This window comes from Podarcis pityusensis (genome assembly GCF_964106645.2).
Source record: "Podarcis pityusensis genome assembly, chromosome: 9".
Lineage (NCBI taxonomy): Eukaryota > Metazoa > Chordata > Lepidosauria > Squamata > Lacertidae > Podarcis > Podarcis pityusensis.
Window position 1 is genome coordinate 60,750,978 of NC_138034.1, and position 24,435 is coordinate 60,775,412.

Below are 24,435 nucleotides of genomic sequence, written 5' to 3' on the forward strand. Positions count from 1 at the left end.
TAAGCTCACCAGTGCACATCTGTTCACAGGAATGACTAACAAAAGTACAGTTCCCTTTAGGGCTTTCAAAAAAATATGAGAGGATTTCCCCCCCCACACACACCTTTGAACATACAGGCTAAACAATGTAACTGTAGAAAAAGAATTTAGATCCAGTCATTGCGGGGGGTGGGGGAGATAGACAATCAACACAAGTGGGAGCCTAATTAAACGGAACAGGTTTCAGGCATGTATTGTGCAGAATGCAGGGCAGAATCATATAATTGGAGAGCTGGAAGAATGCTTGCATGTTACATGCATAAATTAAAGTATCTGAAAGGGCACTGGATGGTAAGACCTGATTGTCTCTCACACTCTCTTTTTCTGACAGCTCTTTTATAAAAACCACATCATAAAAATTTAGCAAAGTAGATCTGCAGTAAGACTACGATTACCAAACTCATTCCAATGTAGATTGCAAAAATCACGAAGAGCACTACAGTGGTACCTCGGGTTACATACGCTTCAGGTTACAGACGCTTCAGGTTACAGACTCCACTAACCCAGAAATAGTACCTCAGGTTAAGAACTTTGCTTCCGGATGAAAACAGAAATTGTGCTCCGGCGACATGGCAGCAGCGGGAGGCCCTATTAGCTAATGTGGTGCTTCAGGTTAAGAACAGTTTCAGGTTAAAAACGGACCTCCAGAATGAATTAAGTACTTAACCTGAGGTACCACTGTATTCTGAAATTGTGCTTTGATTTAAAATGCAGCTGATTTGATGTTTCACAAGGCGCAATACTGAACAGAAGATTCATCAGAATCTGCCAGGGCTATGCTATTGCCCACTTATAGAAAACATGCACAGGTGCTTCCCAGGCCACTGCAATCTAGAAAGAAGTGGACATTCAGATGCAAAACCCTACTCCAGGGATGAGGAACCTGTGACAGTCTTGATGCTATTAGATTCCATGTGCCGCCAGTTCCAGATAGCAGAGCCATTAGCAGTGGCAATAGCACAGGTTCTCCCACTCCAAACCCAACCACGATTTCATTGTTGCTGCTGCTCCAGAAGCAGCAACTCCTTGGGAAGCCTGGTCACTATTTTTCATCCTCCACAACACATGGGCACAAAGCATCATTCTAGGGCACTGTGTGTGTCAAATTGCAGGCACATTTTTTAAAAATGTGGAACGTTATGAGAAAATTCTATAAAGTGGCCTTTTTCTGATAGGTGAGCGAGAAGAAAAAGCTCAAAAATGTTCACAGGAAAACGTCTCTGAGAAATGTTTAGCTCAGTGGTACAGTGAATAGTGGAAAATATACAATTTGTACGCGTGTTGGGTCATAGGTGCTGCTGCTGCAATAAGTAAATTAATTGTCTTCCCCAGCCTCATAAACCAGCTCATTGAGTTTTCTTCCAAGCTTGGGTAGGAGGAAAAATGATCCCCTTTGGGACTAAGCTTTGACAAACGTGGAACTAAACTTTGAAAAACATGTGACTAAATTCCAAAGGGAATGGTTGAGAACAGCCCCCCCCCCCCCGTTTCTGCCGTGCTGTCATTCTCACTGTTCAGCAATGCAACTTTCTGAAAGATCTACAGATGTATTTTAATATGGAGGAATAAATGTAAGCAGAGATGAAAGAAAGTTTGGGGGAATCAACTATCAGAGGGGAAATGGCAAAGTACTATTTATCAGCACCAGTGACTCGCCGCATGGGTCAACGCTAAAGAGAACTTCTCTAAAAAGCCATCTGAATGGTGCCTTGTGCCTGACAAAAAGATAAGCAAAATTTCTAAAAATTGAGGTGTGGTAAGAAAAATCTGGTTTTAAATACAGCCGGCCAGCCATGACTTATTCCAGGCTACTCCATCCCATTTTCCTTCTACCTGGTTTTCAATTTTTATTTTCTAATTCACATGCTTTTCTACTATGCAATGGCTACTATTTTATTTATTAAAAATATAAAGTAATTATAAGTCATCATTTTGGGCATAGTACTGCATGCCTATTTTATTGACATCTAGGCCCCATCTTAAATTTCACCTGGTCCCTCTGTGTTGATGTATTTGTGATGTACTTGTTTAATGAACATAATATTACTGTTGTTCACTGCCATTATATTTCCCCTCTTAATATTAGTGATATATATTTGCAAATAAAAATAATCCACCCAGAGTGGCTCACAACAGCATTAAACAATATATAATCTAACGTATTAGAATTGTGGTGATATTAACAAGCCTTTAAATATCTAGACTCATTAAAACCATTAACAAACATCTATATAAATTATCACCCAATTGTATTATAATACAGAACCACTTTTGTTGAAACAAACATTTCTGAAAGAACAGTCTTAAGAGACATGTTTTTAAGACCTACTTAATCACTGGCAAGGAGGAGGCCATGGTGAGGCTCAGTGAGGAAGGAGTTTCACAATCTGGGGGACACCACAAAACTGGTTGACCATGCCCACCAAAGAAATGACAACAACAACAGCCATGCTTTGAAATTCACATTTTTCTCTGAATTTTGCAACACAGTTCTCCAGCCAAGCATTGTGTACAAAAACACATGTGCAGTTGTACCTTGGTTGTCAAACACCCTGGAACTTGGACGTTTTGGCTCCTGAACTCTGCAAACCTGGAAGTGATTGTTCCGGTTTCCAAACGTACTTTTGGAACCCAAACATCCAACGGGGCTTCTGCGGCTTCCAATTGGCTGCAGGAGCCACAATTTGGTTTTCAAACATTTTGGAAGTTCAATGGCCTTCCAGAATGGATTCCGTTTGACTTCCAAGATACGACTATATTACGACAAAGTCTCCATAAAAAGGCATATATTAGTGAAAATTCCATACACAAATGCATTGCTTGGGGAAATGTGTGTATTAGGCAAAATTAAAATATGTGTTTGTTGTAAGAAACCCACCCTAAAATGTTGATGAATTTTCATGAGGATGTTTTTATTTTAATCAAAAACAGTGATGTGGAAATGTGCAGAACTTTGCTTAAGACTGAAAAACTGAGAAAAAGCACAAGTGACAGATTTACTCTTCCCTAATGAAGAGTCTTTGTTAACTTGAAAGCTTGCTCACGTCTTTATGACTCTTGTTGAGCCTAAAAAAGATATTGTCCTACTGTTAACTTTTGATATAAAATTGTTACACACGAAGGCTTGGGGGCTGATGCAAGGCTCTGTTTATTTGCATCCTGCGGTGATTCAGTCATTGCTGCAGATAGAAATCGAAGGAGTTCTAAGGTTTGCTTTCTGAAGCCATTATCTGTTTACTGCTAATGGATAGCTTTTTCAAAGAAAGCTTTTACATAGGGAGGAGAAGTTGGTTTAAAATGCAAGAAAGAATGGGATTAATTTTGTTGCTCATTGATCTCTTCCTCTCCACTCCCTTCTTGGTAGCATATTAACCTAATGAATTTATCTCTGAACATTATGTGGAGCCAATACACCCTCCACGAACAAAAGTAAATTCTCTCACTTAAGTAGTTTTCTGCTCTCTCTCCTGATTTATCAAATCTTGACAGCATGACTGAAAACAATATGAGCGTTGGTAGATGTTAGATGGGGAAAATGTGCATGGGCCACTGAGAATTTGTTGTAAGCATAATTTTTAACAGATGCAAACATTGGGCTATATAAATATTGAAGACCTGAAGAGAGATGGATGATAGGCATATCCCAACAAGCTCTTGCAGATCAGAAAACAAAAAAATCAGCTTAAAAGTAGCAAAGAAAACACTTAAAGGGCAATTTTTCACAATGTATTTTCTTATACATGTGAGCAATTACCACCATCCACGTGAATACTTCTGCATTGTTGGTGTTTGCAAATGATGTAGCCTTGGCAGGGCACTCCAAGAAAGCTCTACAGAGTCTCATCAACCATTTTGTCTAAGGCTAATGGTGAGTTTGGCCTCACCATTAGCCTGGTGAATACCAACAACTTGGGTCAGGATGTGCCAGCACTCCACACATCAGCATTGGTGAGCACACAATTGAGGTGGTAGACAATGTTGTTCACCTGGGCTCCACCATAACCAGCAACTTTCCCATTGATGCTGAGCTGGACAACCTCATAGGCTTGCCTCTCCAAAAGGGTATGGGGGAATGTGATACTAATGACCAATACCAAGATGAAGGCCTGGCATGCTGAGCGCAATGCTTTATGGAAATGAATCATGGGCAACTTAAACCCACCAAGAGTGATGCCTCAATGTCTTCCATATGCGCAGTGTCAGGAAGATTTTGGGCATCACATGGCAGAATAGAGTCTCAAACAAAGCTGTGCTCTCCCAAGCTCACATTCCCAGCATGTTCACAATTCTGTCTCTGTGATATCTACATTGGCAACAGTATGGAAGATGGCAGAATCCCCAAGGATGTGCTTTACAGGGAGCTGGCTTCAGGCACCACTTTGTGTTATAAGGATGTCTGCAAATGTGACATCACAATATTAACTCCACTGTGTGGTAACCCCTTGCAGAGGACAGCAGATCCTGGAGACAGGTAGTATGGTCATGTATCCACAGCAGTGACCAGAGGAGAAATGACTGCTGGGAAGAGTGCAGAGAGACAAAATGCCATGGTGCACCTGCAACACTGAAACCAGACATCTTCATCTGCCCTAAAATGTGTTTCTCACGTATTGGTCTCTACAGTCAACATCAAGCTCTGTTAACTCTCCAACGATTTGACTTTACCCCTAGTGGTGCACTCTTCCATTGTCTCTCGGTACAGACAGATGCCAACAAGAGCTATGCCAAAGTTCAGACATAACAATAAACCATGGTGTATTTTTAAAAGACAGAGCTGCAAAGATACAAAGGAGTCAAGAGCTTCTGTGGTCATCACTTACACATGCATTAATAATAAATATGGGTAGAATGAATATTGGCAGCAATCATCCTGCACGCAAGGCCCAACCACAAATTTCAAACTGAATTATACTGCATTAACCCTCAGGCCAGGTTAACTGGTGTTGTGCACACACACACACACACACACACACCCCAAACATACACCCTTTAAAGAAGTTCTCATAAACACTCTGGCAAAGGATGCATCCAAGTCAGCATAAATTGCACCTGAGCCCATTTTTCACACAAGTTTGTAGATTGATCCTGCCGTGCTGATCATGAAATGTTGCCTCCCCAAAATTGTTCAGTCCAAAATTGTTTAGCAAGAAGATAGTGCACATGAATCTAATGTGATCCAAAGTGTGTGAGAAAGGAAATTAAGCAAGTATGAATTATTCAGGGTGGAATATAGCTGCAACCAAATATCATCGGAAATATGGAGGGTGTGTTTTGTTTTGCTTAAATAAAGACAACTCGTTTTCCCTATGGAATGCATGGGGATGGTGAAGAATGACTCCCCCCTGAGAAATCTCACAAGGCTAACAATTATCTTAACTGCTGCTTTCTTTGGGGAAAGCTTTTGCTGGAACACTTCCTAGCACTTAACACATGTGTCTCTGTGGGTGAACGCAAGTTCGCCAGAGAGCCGTCTTCTTCCGCTGTCCTTTTCCATGCTTACGCAGGAGGACTCCCTAACGGGGCCACCCATTTTGGCAGCGTGATAAATCAAGACTTCCATTTTAATCTACTGCCAAATCAAAAAGCAGTTCACAGTTAACTGCATTAAAAACACTTTACTCTCTACAAAGCCATCTCTCTGCTGCACCTGCAACTCATGAACTGTAGCTTTAGATCAATACAAAACCCAGCATTATTTAGTCGGGGAGGAACAGCAGCCTGCAATAATAATGCCAACAAAAGGCATCCCTCTGAGAAGTGTGAAAAGGAATGACACTGTTTTCAGGCTGGGCTGGGTTCTCTCAATTTTTCAAGGCTGTAGCAAGGCTGAGAGCAGCCTTTTGACAAAGGAGCTTGAAGAGGCAAAGCAGCAAAAGGTTTAAAAATTCATATCCAGCACCTAGGATTTTCTCCCCGAAAACTATTGTGTTGCTGCCTGTCAAAAAAGCAGGTCACCGTGGCAGTAGGGAAAAGATAGGATTATGGGGCTAAAAACATTCGAAGCAAGTTTCACTTTTCCATTGGCGAATCACATCTACACTGACAAATCGAGCAAACAAGCAAACATGAAACCCAAAATAAAAAGATTCCTTCCAGTAGCACCTTAGAGACCAACTAACTTTGTTATTGACATGAGCTTTCGTGTGCATGCACACTTCTTTTGTTTCGACTACAGCAGACCAACATGGCTACCTAACTGTAAATGCAACCCAAAGGTATTGTTCAATGAGAATCCAGATTCAAGAGGATGCTTTGTTGGCACCATCTAATGCTAGAAGTACATGGTAGAGGAGACACTTGGCTGCAACAGGGAAGAGCATCCATGTGCTGTGTCTTCACTTCTCACAAGAGCGTAACTCCTTATCCTCTGCCTCAAACACGGCAATCCTTTGATGGGGAACTTCTTGAGGTTCTCCACACCCTGAGGTTCAGCCAGCCTTTACTGGGGAGCAAGCCTTTGGCAGGACAGGCTCTTCCCAGTAGAACTGCCTGCCATTTAAGCATCAGCAGGGATCACTCCTGCCTTATTTTATTATATCCTAAGCAAAGAAATTCACATTGCAAAGGCCTGTCTGAATAACAGGCAGGTCTTTGTGATGTGAATTTCTTTTTACCAACCAGCATTACGGTATGCTATATACTGCCTTGATGTATTTTTATGGAAGTGCAGCCTATAATTATTCCAATAAATAAATAGCCCTGCTGGATCAGGTCGGTAGCTGGTCTAGTCCAGCACCCTATTCTCACAGTGGCCAACCAGATGCCTATGGGAAACCTGCAAGGTGGACCCGAGTGCAAAATCACCCTCCCCACCTGCAATTCCCAGCAAATGGTATTCAGAGGCATATTGCCTCCGACAGTGAAGGTGAGGCACAGCTACTATGGCTACTAGTAGCCAATGATAGCCTTATCCTCCAGGAATTTGTCTAATCCTCTTTAAAGTCATCCAGGTTACTGACCAGGTTACTGTAGAATATTATAGTATTGCAGCACAGAATGGTACTTTAGCTGGTTCAGGTGCAGGTCGGCACTCAAGACGCTGAGATGAGCAGAAAAGTTAGCTCTTTTTTTTTTTTTTAATAATATTTATTGAGAATTTTAAGATTACAAAGAAACAAAGAAAAAAAAGAAGGAAAAGGCAAGTAACATTTAAACAATACGAATCAATAAAAAAAAAACAAGATCAAAAAGAGAAAAAAACAAAACACATAATACATCAAAATCAAAAAACAAAAATAGACAAAAAATTTAAAAACAAATCCAATATTCCCAAATCATTAACTGTCATTACCTTGTTTCATCGACCTCCTCATACCTCCCTTTTTTGTATTCTAGTTGTTAATTATCTCAGCAAATCCTTTCCATCTTTCATAATATTCTGTCATTAAATTACCTTAATCTATTTTAACCTTATCTTACCATAAAAGGCCCTAAAACTTAAAACTTAAATCTTATTTATACCAAATTCTCTTAACCGGCATATTCTTACATAATTCTTTTTAACATTTCTGCTAAAGCCAAATAATTTCATTCCAACATTTTTCTAATACTCTTTACTTTTACAAAATTTTCCTAAATAAATTGTTTAAAACTTTCTTCCAATCTTCATCCAACGTTTCTTTCTCCTGGTCTCGGGTATTGTCAGTCCTTTCTATCCCATCCATCTAGTCCATCAGCCTGGTAACCTTATATCCGAGGCCCTTGGATCCCTTCCATGTCCCATCCGCAGATCTTCTTCATATTTATACCTGTACTTTACTTTGTCTTCTGCTCCTTTCACTCGGGGAGACTCCAGCTTGACAATGTTTTTGTCCCTTCTCGACAGATCAGCCCCTTTTCCAAAGTCAACACTGAATTCCATATGGTATTTAAAAGCATGTTTCAAAGTCCCTCCAAAGTTAAGGGCCCGCACAACCCCGGACGCCTCCCGGCCCAAAGCCAGACTTGAAAGGTCAAAACATCCCTGCATAGGGGGGTCTATCCAGCCCCCCACCTCCAAACCAAACAGAACTCTGTCTCTCCAAATCTGGCTTTCTCCAGGTTCATTCATCAAGTCCAACAACTCATGTTCCTGCTGGGCCACAGTTCCCTCCATCTCTGCCTCACTAGGTCCAGCAACAACCTCCTCCCTCATCTGATCTGTCAAAGCACACTCCTGAGTTAACTCCTGAGTGGGTTCTATATAAGTACCCACTGCCTGTCCAAACTTTCCGATCCCAACAGTCATTAAATCCATCTTCTCATGTAACTGTTCCAATAAAGCACTTGTCTTACAAAAGGCCAACACCAGAGCCTCCGAATACATTGTTGTTGAAGGTCAGAGTCTGTTCCCACGATCTTAATCTATTGCAGCTGCAAAGCTCCCCAGTTCGAATTTAATAACAGTTTCACAAGCTCCCTCTAGGGGAAAAAGCTTCTATTTGTATCCATCTCTCTCCTTTTTTTTTTTTTAAAGCAAATCTAACAACAAAGTTTCCTTTTTCAGATATTTTGTCAATATTTTGTTCCTTTTAGATGCGAAGGGGAATGGAATCAGTATGTTTCTCTTCTTTTAACTATCTGTCAAAAACATTTGTCTATAGTCAATGAACTTCCCGAAGACGTCTGTCCTGACACCCCGCTCCCAGGTTCAGGACGGTGGAGAATTGCTTTTCTTTACTTGTCTTCTGCAAGTTTAATCAGTCCAGAAAAAGTTCCCCCCTCTTCTCCTGCTTCCAAGGGGGGTTCAGTAATTTTAAATGATGAAAATTGATCCTTTACAGACGATTTTCTAAGCTCTAGCTTGCCGTGTCTTTGCTTCAATCTATTTACAAAAAGCGGAAGGCAGACTTCCTGTTTAGACCTTCCCGCTTCAGTGCCAAATTAAAAGAAATTTCTTATTCGAATTTTCCGTTCTACTCACGGACAGTTATTTAAGCTCCAATTGTCCACAGGAAAAAGTCAGCGCTCTCCGGCAACAGCAATGCGGCTTCACTCCGTGAAAGAAGCAGTCGATTCAAGGCACCGCGCCACTCACCCCACGTCGCTCCGGAACCCCGAAATCGGGTTTCCCCGCGAGTAGGGGGGGCGCAAAGGTGCCGGCCGAATCCCACGTCCACAGGCTTCTCCCGCCTGTGGTTTTTGATGGGTCTCCGCCTCGCCGTGGCGGTTCAGACCCTGTTTTCCAAGGAGCGGATTCCTCCCGATCGGAGGAAATCCGCCATTGCCAGAGGCGCCAACCCGGAAGTTGAAAAGTTAGCTCTTTATTCCAGGAAGCAGCATACAAGGCAGCAATGCCTCTGAATAGGACTGGTCCCTATGAAACAGTTGCCAGGGCTGATGATCCACACCTCCTACTTCCCCCTAAGTCTCCTCCCCCTCAGCCAGATGTTTCCCAAGCAGCCTTAAGCTATGTTAGGGAGTGGCCACCTGTGCTCTTTGTTCTGCTACTCGTAAAGCTCTCTGTGTCCTTGGAGACAAGGGGGAAGGGGAGCTTCCTACAGTAGGAATGACAAGATCCATGGGTGCTTCTGCAGCCTCTGTCTCTTTTTGCTCTTATGCCCATTGCTCTTCTTGCTCGCTAACACTTGTTGCCTCTTCAGCCTCCAACCACTCCTCCTCCTCTGACCTGTCCTCAGTGTCCCACCACCATTCCCCAGGCTCTGAGCCTTCCTCCTGTGGGTCTTCTCTAGGAGGTTCCCTGGCTAGAGCCTGCCAACATTCCTCATCATCCAGCCAGTCCCTGACACCCAGAGGGAGAACTCAACACAGGGTTTCAAATTTTTTGTTGCAGGCTGGCATCTTCAAAAACTTATAGTCACACCCAAAGCCCTCAAAATTGCATCACGTTAAGTTGAAAATCTCGAAAAGCACACTGAACGGATCTTTCCAATTAGCCCATCATCATCAACTTGATTGCCTGAGTCTATAGTCACACATCAGTTCGCATGGTTCATTTTGTCTCTTATTAAGACAGACAATTATCTAATAATGGGAGAAAACAAATTGAAGGTGTGAATTCACCCTTAAAGCACAGTCCTTTACATGATCAAAAAACACATTCTGATCGTAATTAGCTGGTATACAACTTTCGTATTTCTAGTAATGGCACATAATATCTACAAAGGAGGTTAGGATGTCCTTTCAAGTAGGACATGTCCATGAGACTAATCTTCAAATACACAAGATGTTAAGTGTCTTCCTTGTTTCAGTAGTTCCAAGTCATGTTTAACCTTAATCTGCCCCAATGAAAAGCATTTCCAAAGTTCACCCAAACCACACTGCCTTTGTAACCATTAAAGACATCAGATCAAAGCTCTTCTCCCCCCGCCCCCCCACATCAGAAAAAAAATAATAAGAAAGGATTATTCAAACTTGAAAGAGCATGGCTTATCAGGATGAGAAAATACTTGCCAGCAGTGAGCCCAATATCATCTGACAGGAAGACTTTGTTGCCTTAAAACAAACTGGACATAGAGATTTGTAGATTGCTGAGCCTTGGAAGTCACTAGAGAGTGTAGTTCAGTTGCTTTTCATTTGGCCACAGTCAAGTTCTGCGTGGGAGGCTAAGAGATGTTCAAGCAGCCTCTGGAGAAACCTTCATCAATGACAACCTCTGTGCCACTTTATTGTTTAAAGCTGCATTCAATAAACACTATGCGGTTGTGCTTAGGTTTCATATTCATGGCCCAAATAGAATTTGCCAGTTGACCTAGGATTGCAGAGTAGGAGGACACATTGGGCTTGTTCATCAGTCAGAGGACTACAGGTCACTGTGATGTTGCACTTCCCCCATGCCTCCTAGGAAGATCATCACAGCCTGGACCCAGCCAACAGCCAGAGAAGAAGCAGATGCAGGAAGCTACTTTTCCATCTCTCTGCCAGAAAGAAAAAACTGCCTTAACTGCTAATTGCCCTCGCATTGCAGAAGCACACCTGGTCATATCTATTAGCCAGAAAGCTAAGCCCATTGTGGGGTGTGTATGTGTGTAGGAAGTGGTTTGCTTGTTTTGTTTTTATATGATCCACAATAGCTATGTTCCATTAAGTATAATTTATTTAATTCACACAGAAATGAAAAAATGTATAGGTAGTAACGAAGGCTTAAAATGGAAAATGGCTAAATCTGTATTGCTGAAGAGTTGCTAACATCGGGGTTTTTCCCATGTTGTTTCTAAAGAACTCTAAGTTCTTGCTGAGTTAATGATTAACTGATTGTCGTTTTTCTGGCAGCTAAAAGTGAGTGCTGTAACCTTAGATCATGTGATGAAGGTATTAGGTTGCAAATCTCCATTTTGAAGAGCATTGCCTTTGAGTCTTTGTTTCCCAAACTCCATGGAGTAAGGATGTAAATGAAGCTGTCTTAAAGGGAGAATAAACAGCCTAAGATGGCAAACGGGCTGGAATGCAGGCTGTGGAGAGGGAGAGAGAAATCTTTGGTTATAGGTCTGTTTGGATTATTTCATATTTTCCAAGATGCTGAGCCTGTTCTGGACAGCATAAGACATTGTATGGATATTTTTGGATGTATCATTGATGCTTATGTTTTGTTTTTAAAGAGTTCTGCCAGTAAAAGTTTGACTAATATTTTTACAGGCCTGGACAATGATTTATTTCCAAAAGGAATCAGTTCTTATGCTTCCAGTCTGTTCAAATTGTGCAATATTAATATCTGCAACATGTTCTATCTTCTAATGGCGGATGCCAGAAACTGCAGTTGGAGACCATGGCCTGTTCCAGCAGACTCTTCTTATGTGATTATGTTCATCTGGAGGGTCATTCAATTAAAAGCCAGGATATACATCTTTAAAATAAGAAATAGGATACTCTATATGCAAATTAATCACTGAATGTTATATAGCGAACTTGGCATGTGTTGGCTAGCAGTGAGGAGTGTAAACCAGGATTCTCCTGTTCAAATGTTGACCTGTCACAAGCTGAACTAGTTTTCTGTCCCCCAAATCTGAGCCTCAAGCCCTATCTGCCTAAGGAGATAATACTGAATAACCTAACAGCATCATTACAATAATTACCGACAATGTATGCACTGTCCTTTAAATGGACAAAAACTGCTGTATAAATGTTAAGTGAAAATATCAGGACTAGATGAGGTTGAGTGATAAAGAGGCCAATCAGGTGCTAGTGGCATGTCCCATAGTTGTGAATTGCCACCCACTTTCTCAGCCTGAGTACCAAATTGCAGCAAGGCTATAATCCATTGCCGGGGTTGTCAGAGGTTGGGGACTTTGGTAAGGGCACTTCAGAGAGTTATTAGCACTTTTCTTCTATGCCTCCAGTATTCACCTCTTGCACAGTATCTCCAATTAGTCTGATGAACTGCAGCTTGCTATCATTTTTAAGCAATGAAGCTCTGATTTCATCAAGGAGGCAATGCCGTGAAGCCCTTGGCTTCAGTAAAGTAAGCCCAAGTGCCTCAAAAGAGAAGAAGATAAAGAGGCCATGTCCACAGCCAGCCAGAGAGATGGAGCCTGCCTTAAAACTGTTAACACATTTCAGATATTCTAGCTTTGGATTCCTGGTTTTATAATTTTGCAGCACTATAAGTCACCCGTTTCAAGACAGAAAGGGAACATAGTGACTTCTGGAACATCTGAATGGCTCATGCCTTTGAAACAATCACTCCTAGGCGCAGTCTCCTGCTCACAAAGCCCATTTGGCTCCCTGCTGTAATCCTTAGGGCCAGGATACAAACTGGGAGAAAACTTGAATGCGAGTATAGGGAAACTCCAGTCGAATGCAATTGAACACTGGTGAAGGCTCATCACTGAATCTACCTAGAGTAAGTAAAGGCAACAAAGAGGGCATTCTTTGCTGCCTCCGTTGCATCCTCATAATGCATAGCTGTCAACTTTTCCCTTTTCTTGTGAGGAATCCTATTTGGAATAAGGGAATTTCCCTTAAAAAAGGGGAAATGCTGACAGCTATGTCATAATGTCACCTGGAGTGGGGCTTTTTACAGGCTGGCCTGAAGGCAGTGACAGAACCAACAACAGCTTGCTGTGACTTGTTTGCAAAGCATTTAGAGGATTAAATTGCTTGCATCTGCCAGGACCTTGACTCCACTGTTAGAGCTGATTAATATTAAGAGGTGTCCAGAGCCCTGCCTAGTCCTGTTATGTTGGATGTGTTTCAGTTAGTAAGGCGCAAGGATGTGGAAAAGGTGCTTAGATCTGTCAATGTGTCCACTTGTGCTCTGGACCCTTGTCCCTCTTGTGAGATTGAAAAATTTAAGCAGCCTTTGGGTCACCTCATAACAGTGAATATTACTTCTGTTTTGAGGAGGCCACAATTTCCTGTATATTTCTTTTTGTAACATTCACAAATTATTGCAGAAATGTGATGAACAGACTCAAGATCGAAAAGTTATTCCACAAACTAAAATTAGACTGATCCCACCCACCCCTACTTGTTCAAGTCTGACATTATAGTCCAATATACAAATAGTCTTATATTACCTCCAGAAGAAAATAGGTTTGTACAGTGTATACAGTTTATATTAAGTCACAAGGGGTTTCTGGGATGACAGTGGCCTTCTAAAATTCAGTGCCACAAATGTCTTGTTACATTGACTTAATGACAGAATCTATTCTATTGATTGTCTTTAAACTTCCTTTGGTGGCTCAGCAAATTTTGCCTCCAGCTGCAATAAAATGTAAATCTGGCTTTTAGTTTCCAGACCTCTCGCCGTCCTTTAAAGAACTGCACACACTTTCTTAAGATTCTGGTTGACTGCACAGTTAAAAAGGCTGCTGAGTATCTGAAATAACTAGCTAACGGCCATCAATACTGCTGAGTTGTTCTGAGACTTTTCCATAAACCTCCACTTTTCACTTTACATTTCCACAGTTCAGTAAGCCTTATGAATTGAACCAATATCTTTTTGCAGACTTTCTGCAAAACCTTGCTCACAAAAGATCCCACTGCTGTGACAGGTTGAGAACCACAGAGCTAGGATCTCACGCTGCTGTGGCTTAGCCATTTTGATGTGTTGGCATTCCATCCCTGTCTCAATGTTATTTGAAACATCTGATCTTGGGTTCTGAGCTGAAGTTAGAGGTTCTTAGACTTGGATGCCTTTTTGCGAAGGCTACAGGAACAAACCAGAAAAAGTTAGGTGCGTTTGGATCAATGGGGCATTAGCATCCTGTTAAGTTCTTAAATCACATTGATTTTAGTGAAGCTTAATTACACTTTAGTTTCTCTGAATTGTGCTCAAACAGCAGCAACTGCAGAAAATTAGGCTCAAGTATTTGTGCCTGTGATGGCTTAGGTAAGTCAGCGTTCTTGTTCCATTGTATAACTTGGGAAGGCAATGTAAATGCCCTCCCATCAGATGTCAAGGCAGCCTTGTTTAGGGAAGTTTTTAATGTTTGATGTTTTGCTGTGGTTTTATAACCCGGTGTGGCTGCAGCAACCCAGTCAGATGGGAGGCATATTTAAATAAAGTTGTTGTTGTTGTTCATTCTGCATGCTTGCAGTGCTGAAGTCTCTTGTCCTGGCTCAGCCACAGATACACTGGCCTGAGATCGAGCAACCCAGCTGGTGAAAAGGGTTGTGTAAATCAAAATTATTGTTTCCCTGTATCAGGCTCTGGCTTCTCACCTGTCGGTAGCCTAGTTCCAAAACAGAGTTTGGAATAGAAGCAGGTTACTCCACCATAATTTATCCCACTGCGAATTATGTTGGCTTCCTATACTTTGGATTGCTCTGCTCATGTCATTGGGGTAATTCTGGACCAAAATTAGGTTCCTTGACAGACTCCAGGACCTTGATGAAAGGGAAGGAATCCCAGCCTCAGGGAAATGGAGAAAATAACAGCAATCTTCTGCAGCTGAAGACAAACCCATTAGCTGAATTGATGCATTGTAATGATGTAACCCTCACCTAATGATAAATTATGGTGAACTTTTATGTGGCTTGCCAGACTTTGGATGTGTGTGATTGAAAGGGACCTCTTCACTTTTTGCTGCTACTATTTGACTGTCTAGTTGTTTCATTTCTATTATGTACCTCTGCATAAGAAAACATGTTGTATAAGAAAATGTGTTGTTGTGATTGATGTTCGTCTACAATAATGAACACACAAGTTAGTAAAATAGGATTTCTGGTGCAGAAAGATCAGACAATGAAATTCAGGCAGTAGGCATTATTCTAGTGAATGGCATGACGAACTTAGTTGTTGTTGTTGTTGTTGTTGTTATTTGTACTGCATACTTTTAGTACGTTATTACAGTTCTTTTTTTTTTAACCACTATGACCCCTTGCCTCGTTTCATTTTATGAAGCTGTATCATTTATAATACCTACAAACCTACAAAAGTGCAAGGTGTATATGGGCAGATGGAGGCAGTTTGGCCATTTCTGTCATCATTTTCTAATGATACCCAACAAACCGTCTTTGAAAAATGGCTAAATTCTTTGCTACCGCATCTTCCTTGTCGCAGGCAGTTCCATAGCTCAGCTTTCTTTAAGCTGAGTACAGACTTTTGCTCTGGAGGTCCTGTGACATATTCCCTATTTTAGGCAGAATGTGCTGATCCAGAGATTTTAAATAGGGAAGCCTTTTTCTTTCATATCTTCCTTCCCCTCCTCTACATGCCTCTCAAATACATTTTCCTCATTTCCTGAAATTTCGTCTGCTGTTATCCTTTCACATTTAATTTGTACCATATTCCACCACCACCCAGACAGCCACTGTCTTTCTTCCCTCCTCCCTTGTCCACTTACATTCACTTCCTCCTTAAAACAACTTTGCTCTCTTACCCCCCTTCCTTTCTCTAAGTTTATTAAAAACAACAGTAAACATTTTATCTCGCTTTTTAATTTCCTTTAACATCTACTCTGGCTTTTCCCCTTAGAGGAGGGAGATCTTCCTTCCTTTCCCTCTCCCCCTCTGAACTTCTGGGCCACTTTTACCCAGAATGCAATGAGTTTCTGGGGTTGGTCAAAAAGGCTATAGCAGTGTGAGAAGGCAGTACAGGACACCCTTGGCAGGCTGTGGCACTAAGGCCCAGCTAAAATTGGCCCACTGTGGGGCCGAAGCTCACTGTTTGAGAAACATAGACCCAAACAAGAGAAACAGCCAACTAATTGCTTATATTTCCCCCCCTTGTGTATAGAATATTGCTATTTATGGAATTTCTGGAAGTATTGAATACTTTCTCCCCATTGTGCCAGAAGGACTTATTTTCGAAGCGTCTTTTTTCCCTTTGAATATTCATGGTCCCACATGGCACACATCTTTTACATTTTAAGACCTAATTGTATCAAAACTGCCTACACCTTTATCCTCATTACCCCACTGCTTTCTGGTTACCAAGGCATTTCTCTCTGGAGAATTGCTATTCATAGCTACAGTAGGGATTTCATTTACAATGCCTACTGTGTCCTAATCCCCATGACAAGAATGCAGCTCCAACGCAAGAGATTTTTTGAGGAAACAGAGCTGAATCAATTAAACTTGGCAAACCTGTCATGTACAGATTTATTAGGAAATGATATTGATGGGTCCCAGACATACAAGAACAGCCTTGCTTTTCTCACACCAAAGGTTCATCTAGTTCCCATTGGCCAACCAGGTAATAATTGGAAACCCATGGCAGTAGCTCTCTTTCCTTTGTGAATCCCAGCTACATATCCTCCAATGAAAATAGGAATGACCTATATTATTATTATTATTATTATATTATTTTATTTATACTATGCCCATCTGACTGGGTTGCTCTAGCCACCCTGGGAAGCTTCCAACATATATAAAAACATAATAAAACATTTTTTTAAAACTTCCCAATGCTGCCTGCCTTCGAAAGGTTGTATAGCTACATATCTCCTTGGCACAAGGGTCGCATAACTCCACATATCTCTGATGAAAATAGGGATGTCCAAAGGAAAAGCAGAACATTCCAGGATCAAATCAGAAACCAGGATGGCTGGGACTGTCCCTGGAATGCTGTCTCTGAACCTCGAAGTAGTATGCAGCCATCATACTTTTGTCTAATCCCTCTGTAAGGTAAAGGTAAAGAGACCCCTGACCATTAGGTCCAGTCGTGACCGATTCTGGGGTTGTGGCGCTCATCTCGCTTTATTGGCCGAGGGAGCCAGCGTATAGCTTCCGGGTCATGTGGCCAGCATGACTAAGCTGCTTCTGGCGAACCAGAGCAGCGCATGGAAACGCCATTTACCTTCCCACTGGAGCAGTACCTATTTATCTACTTGCACTTTGACATGCTTTCGAACTGCTAAGTTGGCAGGAGCAGGGACCGAGCAATGGGAGCTCACCCCATCGTGGGGATTCAAACCGCCAACCTTCTGATCGGCAAGTCCTAGGCTCTGTGGTTTAACCCACAGCTCCACCCGCGTCCCTCTAATCCCTCTGTAAAACCAGCCAAAATGGTGGCTGTCACTGCTTCATGTAGTTGTGCTGTGTGAATTAATACTTCCTGGTTCAGAAAAGTCTTGTGCCTCAGTTAATGTGACTCTTTCCTCCTCTACCACTTTGTGACAAGGTGGTGGGGAACCTGTAACCCTTTGCATGTTGTTGGACTCCAAGCCGCCTTAGATCCAGCCACCACAGGCAATAGACAAGGATGATGGGTGTTCATTTTAGTTCAGCAACATCTGGGGAACCACCCAGATGTGATACAAGCAGCTAAGCCCTAACAATTCAGGAAAGTGAGACAACCAGAGTATCTGCATTATAAACATTTGTCAGGTTTTATCTAACAAAGTTTCCACCCAAAGAATCCTGGAAATTGTAGTTTGGTAAGATGCTGAGAGAGATCCACAGTCCCACCTCTGGAACCTCAGTTCCCATGGTTCATTGGGAAGAAGGAAGTATTATTAAACCTCTCTAAATATGCAGCATAAACATGTCCACAGTCAGATATGATAGCACCTCTGTCAGTATATCTGTTTTTCACTGGTCAGTATTGGTTTTGCATTGACAAGATTTAAATCAATTAATCAATCAATCACAGCCAGGAATGGGGAAGTGTTGTTAATAACTCACAAATAGTGGGAAGTTTGATATTGTATTGCAAGGAGAAACACGAAGCTTCAGTGAGTTCCATTTTTAATCCCTCTATGCATAGCGAAATCCTCTTAAATAGCACAAGCAAGCAGAAATGGGGGAAAGTAATTGTTCCAATTATCAAAAGCTCATAGGAATACATTGATCTGGGAGAAACTCACTTTGATTTAATAAACTGCTTAAAAATTAGCATTGAAAAAGCACGAAGGCAGGCAAAAGCAATAGCTTTGACTTAACTCCAATAACGCAGAGACAAATAATTATATGAACCCAATTCCAGCAAAGAAAAAATATGTGTATGAATACTAACATAATAACTTCAGCTCACTTTTTAATTTAATGGGTCCATTAATATAATGGGTCCATTCTGGACACAACCTGTGGTCACTAACAACCAAACTTTTAATATTAAATAAAAGGTTTCTCGAAACTATCAAGTTAATAATCTCTGTTTCCCCACCCCCACAGCTCCAGTTATTTTCAGACAGTATAATTATATCCTGAAAAAAGGCATAACTAATTAGCTCTATGCCCATCACTGGTATGACAAAATTCTGAAAGAACAATGATACAGAGATAATACTCATAAGTGGCATTTCAGTTACTGCAGTTAGTTCAGAAAGATGTAGGGACAGAACAACAATATAATAATAATGATTCTTCTTTGTCCTTTAAGCAATCAATAATAATACTTATTTCCCTACTGGGAAAAATGGCTAAAAATACATTTTGAGGAACAAAAAACATTGAAGCACAACTAGAAACATAATGTTAAGATCTCCAGAAAATGAAATAAACAAAACTCATGATGAATTTAAGCAAAGATGTTGGACATTTATGGTGGTAGGATTCTGAACTAAGAAGAAATGCCTGGCTGGATGAGGCCAGAGGTCCAACTCAGCTGAATGGTGCCACCTGAATCAGGTTACTTCACCCTGTCTATATTGATACTGAATGGAGTAAACAGTTCCTCATAAATTTGAGGCAACTTTAATTTATTCAGTGGTGTAAACCACTGAGCCTTGGGCTTGCCGATCGGAATGTTGGTGGTTTGAATCCACACGACATAGTGAGTTCCCGTTGTTCGGTCCCAGCTCCTGCCAACCTAGCATTTTGAAAGCACGTCAAAGTAGATAAATAGGTACTGCTCTGGCGTTTCCGTGCGCTGCTTTGGTTTCGCCAGAAACGGCTTAGCCATGCTCGCCACATGACCTGGAAAAACTGTCTGTGGACAAACGCCGGCTCCCTCGGCCAGTAAAGCGAGATGAGCGCTGCAACCCCAGAGTCGTTCACGACTGGACTTAACTGTCAGGGGTCCTTTACCTTTACCTTCAATTTATTAAGGAAAAGCTCTAGCTCACTGCAAGAAGTAAAGGCCACATTTAATAGTCTTTCCAGCAATGCAAAATATACCCTATTAACACCTATGCCGAAATTGCTTCAGAAATGAACTAGTGCCAAGAGTATATACAATTTAACTTGTATTGGATGCAACCTAAAGAAAACTCTTTAGAAATGAACAAATCGCATCAGTACCTTGGAAGATCCAGATTTAAAGGATGCATTGACATTGATTTCTACTAAGAACTGTCAACTCCAGTTTATCTGTGGTTCATATTGCTAGGAGGAAAGGCATATTAATTTCAGCCTGAAAAGCAAACTATCTGTTAGCTTTGTAAACAAACTACCTTTAAATATCATTTTAAAAATCAAAGACAGATGAGAAGACAGCTGATATGTCAATGTGACCTCCAAAGTCATAAACCACTCAGTTTCATTTAACCAATATATTGAGGGCCGAATTTTAGTCAACAGTTGAAGCACAATGTCCGCCAGATGTTTTGAGCCACAGCTCCCATCAGGCCCAGCCAGCTTTCTCAACAGTCAGAGATTATGGGGTTTGTAGTTCAAAATATCTGGAGAGCACCATATTGCTATTCCTGCATTAAAGCTTTGTTTGATTAATCTGCCTATTATTACATGGGTAGTAAACTGGACACCCCACTGACACCCTAAGTGAAGGTGCATTATACCTAAGACTTGTTGGGTTTCTGTTCCTCTCACTGTGCAGATATTATGTAGGATTGGTTCATCACATGTCTGTGTTAGGCATTCCAGCACCAGGGGAGTAGATGTTTACGGTACTCTGTTTAGTTTGTTTTTGCTTTCACTTCTGAATTCTCTCCGAGGAAGACGAGAAAGAGGAGACGTGTTTTCTTTGGTTCTGCCTTATGCTTAATAAAGTACCGTATTTCTCGCCCCATAGGAAACACTTTTCCCCCTCCAAAAATGAAGGGGAAATGTGTGTGCGTCTTATGGGGCGAATGCAGGCTTTCGCTGAAGCCTGGAGAGCAAGAGGCGTCGGTGCACACCGACCCCTCTCGCTCTCCAGGCTTCAGGAAGCTATCCGCAAGTCTCGCGCGCCCGGCGGGAGGTCCCACCAGGCGCGCAAGGCTTGCGGGCGGCAGCCCGCAGCACGGGGCGCGCTGCGGAGCATGCCCCGTGCTTCGGGCAGGTGTCCGCAAGCCTCGCGCAACCGGCGGGAGGTCCCGCCGGGCGCGCAAGGCTTGGGGCGGCAGCCTGCAGCCCAAAGCACGGGCGCACTGCGGAGCACGCTCCGTGCTTCGGGCAGATGTCCGCAAGCCTTGCGCGCCCGGCGGGAGGTCCCGCCGGGCTCGCAAGGCTTGCAGGCAGCAGCCTGTTCTGGGGGCTGGGGTCGGGGGAAGCTCGGGCTTCCCCCGTGCCAGCCCCGCGCCTGGGGGGGAAATAAATTTTTTTTCTTTATTCCCCCCCCCAAAAAAATCTAGGTGCGTCCTATGGGGCGGTGCGTCCTATGGGGCGAAAAATACGGTAGCTTTAGTGCTTACAACCTCAGCCTAGCTCTGACAGCGTTTATCTCTGCTGGACTCTGAATATGTGTTCAGTGTCTCCAAGACATAAGTCATTATAAATCGTTGGGTAAGGTGGTTCGGAACTCCCTAGAGCTGCACGCTGATGGGAGAGACAGGCTGGAATTGTTCCTGTCATATGCCTGAGGGTTGTCCTAGCCCCCAGCCAACCCAACAAGACTGGCTGAGTTATTTTGACACCTGAAGCAGATAATGCTACAAACATCTCCCCATGGGGGTAAAAAAACCAAGCATGATCAATTAAATAAACAACCCATTTACTACTCTTTCATAATACCCAAAATCAGCAGTTCTGTTGCAGCAGGCAATATTCATGGCTGGATAGCCATTTTTAGTCAGAATGGATCGAGTAAAATGAAATCACCATCATCATCACTTAGTAGGCTTAGTCTATCATAGTTATTCAAACCATGCTTGGAAATTCCACCCAAGCCTTGCCTGAAATTTGGATTTGAGATGATATCAGTAAAAAAGAAAGAAAGAAAGAAAGAAAGAAAGAAAGAAAGAAAGAAAGAAAGAAAGAAAGTAAGTTATGGGTTCTGCCATCTAAATTCCCTTCTTCGGAACTATTTTGGGAGAGGGAGGGGGAAATTTCCTCCACCCTTTCTGCTGCACCAATTCATGTACACAAAAACCGGCAATATGGATGGGAATTTTTGCAAGGTTTAAATCAAAGCTTTTCAAATTCTAGTGCAGGGGTCGGCAAGGCTTACTGGCCATGGGCTGGATCACTCCCACGGAGATCGTCTGTTGGTTGGGCCGGTGCAGCACAAAGCTGGAAAACACGTCTGCGCATTTCTGCGGCGCCGGAAATTGCTTCTGCGCATGCCAAGATGACAAAAGTTGTGCCTGCACAGAAGCGATTTTCGGTGTCTGGGCATGCGCAAAAATGATTTCCGGTGCCACTCGGTGAGTCGCCGCACAGATTTAGTGCAACACGTGGGAGACTCGCCAAGCGGGCGTCTCGGTTCAGGGGCAGCTCGTGGGCCAGTAAAACGGTCTTCGTGGGTCGCATCTGGCCCATGGACCACACGTTGCTGACCCCTGTTCTAGTGCAATACCTAACAGGCAAATTGATATAGGCTATACCATGAAGCAGTTTGAGAAGCCATTCATGACTGGCCCAAATAAGCATTCATCCATTTCATACCTGAACTCCACGATTTAGACGGTAGAAACGATTACACAAACTGTAGCCACGATTGCATAACAAGACATAATAGATGAGGGAATGAGAAACAAAGGGAGAGGAATTGGAAAATAGTATAAATTGCACAGGAAATTCAAATGAACAAAATGGCAACAAAATTTCAAATAGAAACATCACAGACAGAGTTGGAATTAGCTATATAGAAAAATGTCTTATTAGTCAGCTCCAGGAGGATTAAGTGCAATTTTTGAAAAAGGCTGTAGATACCAGTTCTTTCCATTTATTCTTTTCTCCATTGTTAATATTTTGTGCCATGTGGAAACAAAGGTTTTAGATCAGGCCTTCAAAATCTGTGAGCTACCAACCTGCCTGTTTTAATGAATTGAATGTTTTATTTCCTTTAGTAATAATTTCATCATTTGGTGGTGTGTGTTTTTTGTGTAAACTGCTTTTAGGGTTTTTTTTTTTTATGATCAAGCGGTATATAAAATTTATGAAATGAATAAAATAAATAAACCTGAGCACAGCCCACCAGCCATGAATTGTATCCTGCCATGTGGCTTCACAATTTCCCCGTTGTGTCATATCAGGCAGACAGAGAGAAATAAGGATAGTTGAATCTGCTCCAACAATTTACCAGGAGCAACCCCACTGTCTGGCTCCTTTCCCATGTCAACCCATTGTGCATGGATGGTGCCAGGGGAGACAAGAACCACCACCACCATCCTGCGCAAACAAGGCAGAAGGTGGATAAGACACTTGTATAATATATAACTATAGGGTAGAGCAAGCGTGAGGAACCTTTGGCACTCCAGCTGATGCTAGACTACAATTCCCATCAGCCCCAGTAAGCATGGCCAATGGCCATGGTTGATGGGAGCTTGTAGTTCACCAACATCTGGAAGGCCAAATATTCTCCACATCTGGGGTAGGGCACTCAGAGGGTGATTTATAATGTTAGGATAGGAATTCTCACAGAAATAAGTTTCTGAAATGCTGGGTGCTTATGAAGCCCATGGTGGGCCCAATCATGTGTTGTTTGTAGACAGCTGTTCGTTGGTGGGCCACAATTTGTGCAGGCCTGATTAGATCAGACAGAGTAAATTTTTAATCCCCTGTTCTTACACCAGCTGTAGAATCATGTGTAGGATTTTATCTTAGGTTGATCTCAAATAACAAAAAGATGGACCACCCTTTTTAATTCAAAGTGTGCTTTTATTTCTTTATTTCTTTATTTTTCATCTGAGATCATTTAATTCAAATAGTGCTGCATCTTACCATATTATTTGAAGATTAGAACAGAAGTCAAATAATACCAAAACACATAATTTCTAGTTAATATACTGCAAAGCTTTGATATATGAGAATCTGACAGGAAATTTCTCTGTTTACCTTTCCGCATTACGAATGACCACCAATTAGTTCTTTGTGTTGGGGAATCACACCTGGGTTATGTCTTTCATGCTTTGTAATCTACACAAATGTATATATTTGTTATATATCTGAATAAGCATTAAAGCAATTGATGAAATTGTTTTCCAACTTTTTAAAAAATAAACATGTTGCTTGCATCACAGCTTCACCGTGGAGGCACCATGATGTGGTCGCATAAACAAATTATTTGTGCCAACTCTTGTTTACATTTCATATGTACTAGTTCTTAACACTGTTCTGCAGAATGCTTAAAATTCCAAACATTCTGTCAATAAGCCTCTTACCACTACAAACCTACATTCCCTGGGTGGGCACCCCAGGGAGTAATGGGTGTATTGGATCTCCGTATCCAACACTGGAGAGGGTGATCTGATGTTGGATCACTCCTCCTCCAAACCATGGAAACCTCAGATGCTCTGTTCTAACTCACCACCAGATTTAGGGCAGTACAGTCGTTCCCTTGCACAGGGTGCTGAGCCGAGGCTGCACAGAATGGGAGGCAAGAGAGAGGAGGGGATAAAAATAAGAAATATGTAGAGGGGTTCATCCTTGCTCAGGATGGCATATTACCGAAGTCCACCCTTGGTCCAACTGATGTCAGGGTTCCAACACTATGCCATGAAGGGATCATCTTGGGGGCTGTCATGGGACAGACAGGGAACGCCCTTGGGGCAAGGGAAGGGGGAGTATCAGAGCAAGAAGAATCAGAAGAGAAATACAGGGAACTGATGGAAGGTACTGGGAAGGGGGAGGCAGAAAGCAGTGAAGTGACATCAGGGCTCTTTGATGCTGAAAAGCCCTGTCACCAACCAGGAAGTTCAGGAACAGAAGGAGAGAGTTCAGCACAGGCAAGGAGAGAGTTAAAACGCAGGGATC

At 42.2% G+C, this 24,435-nt stretch overlaps 1 protein-coding gene across 5 annotated transcripts in view; it reads right to left on the reverse strand.

Annotated features, from left to right (window-relative positions):
* The window catches only part of CCSER1 (coiled-coil serine rich protein 1), a 701,360-nt gene that overhangs the window by 87,432 nt on the left and 589,493 nt on the right, over positions 1–24,435 (reverse strand). The window contains exon 11 of one of the 5 annotated variants that reach the window (XM_081020755.1): positions 23,558–23,598. The exons of the other annotated variants lie outside the window; for them this stretch is intronic. Within the exon in view, the coding sequence (XP_080876881.1) occupies positions 23,585–23,598 (14 nt within the window). The 3' untranslated portion in view covers positions 23,558–23,584. Of the gene's footprint in view, positions 1–23,557; positions 23,599–24,435 lie in introns of those variants that run through there. 5 annotated transcript variants of the gene reach the window in all.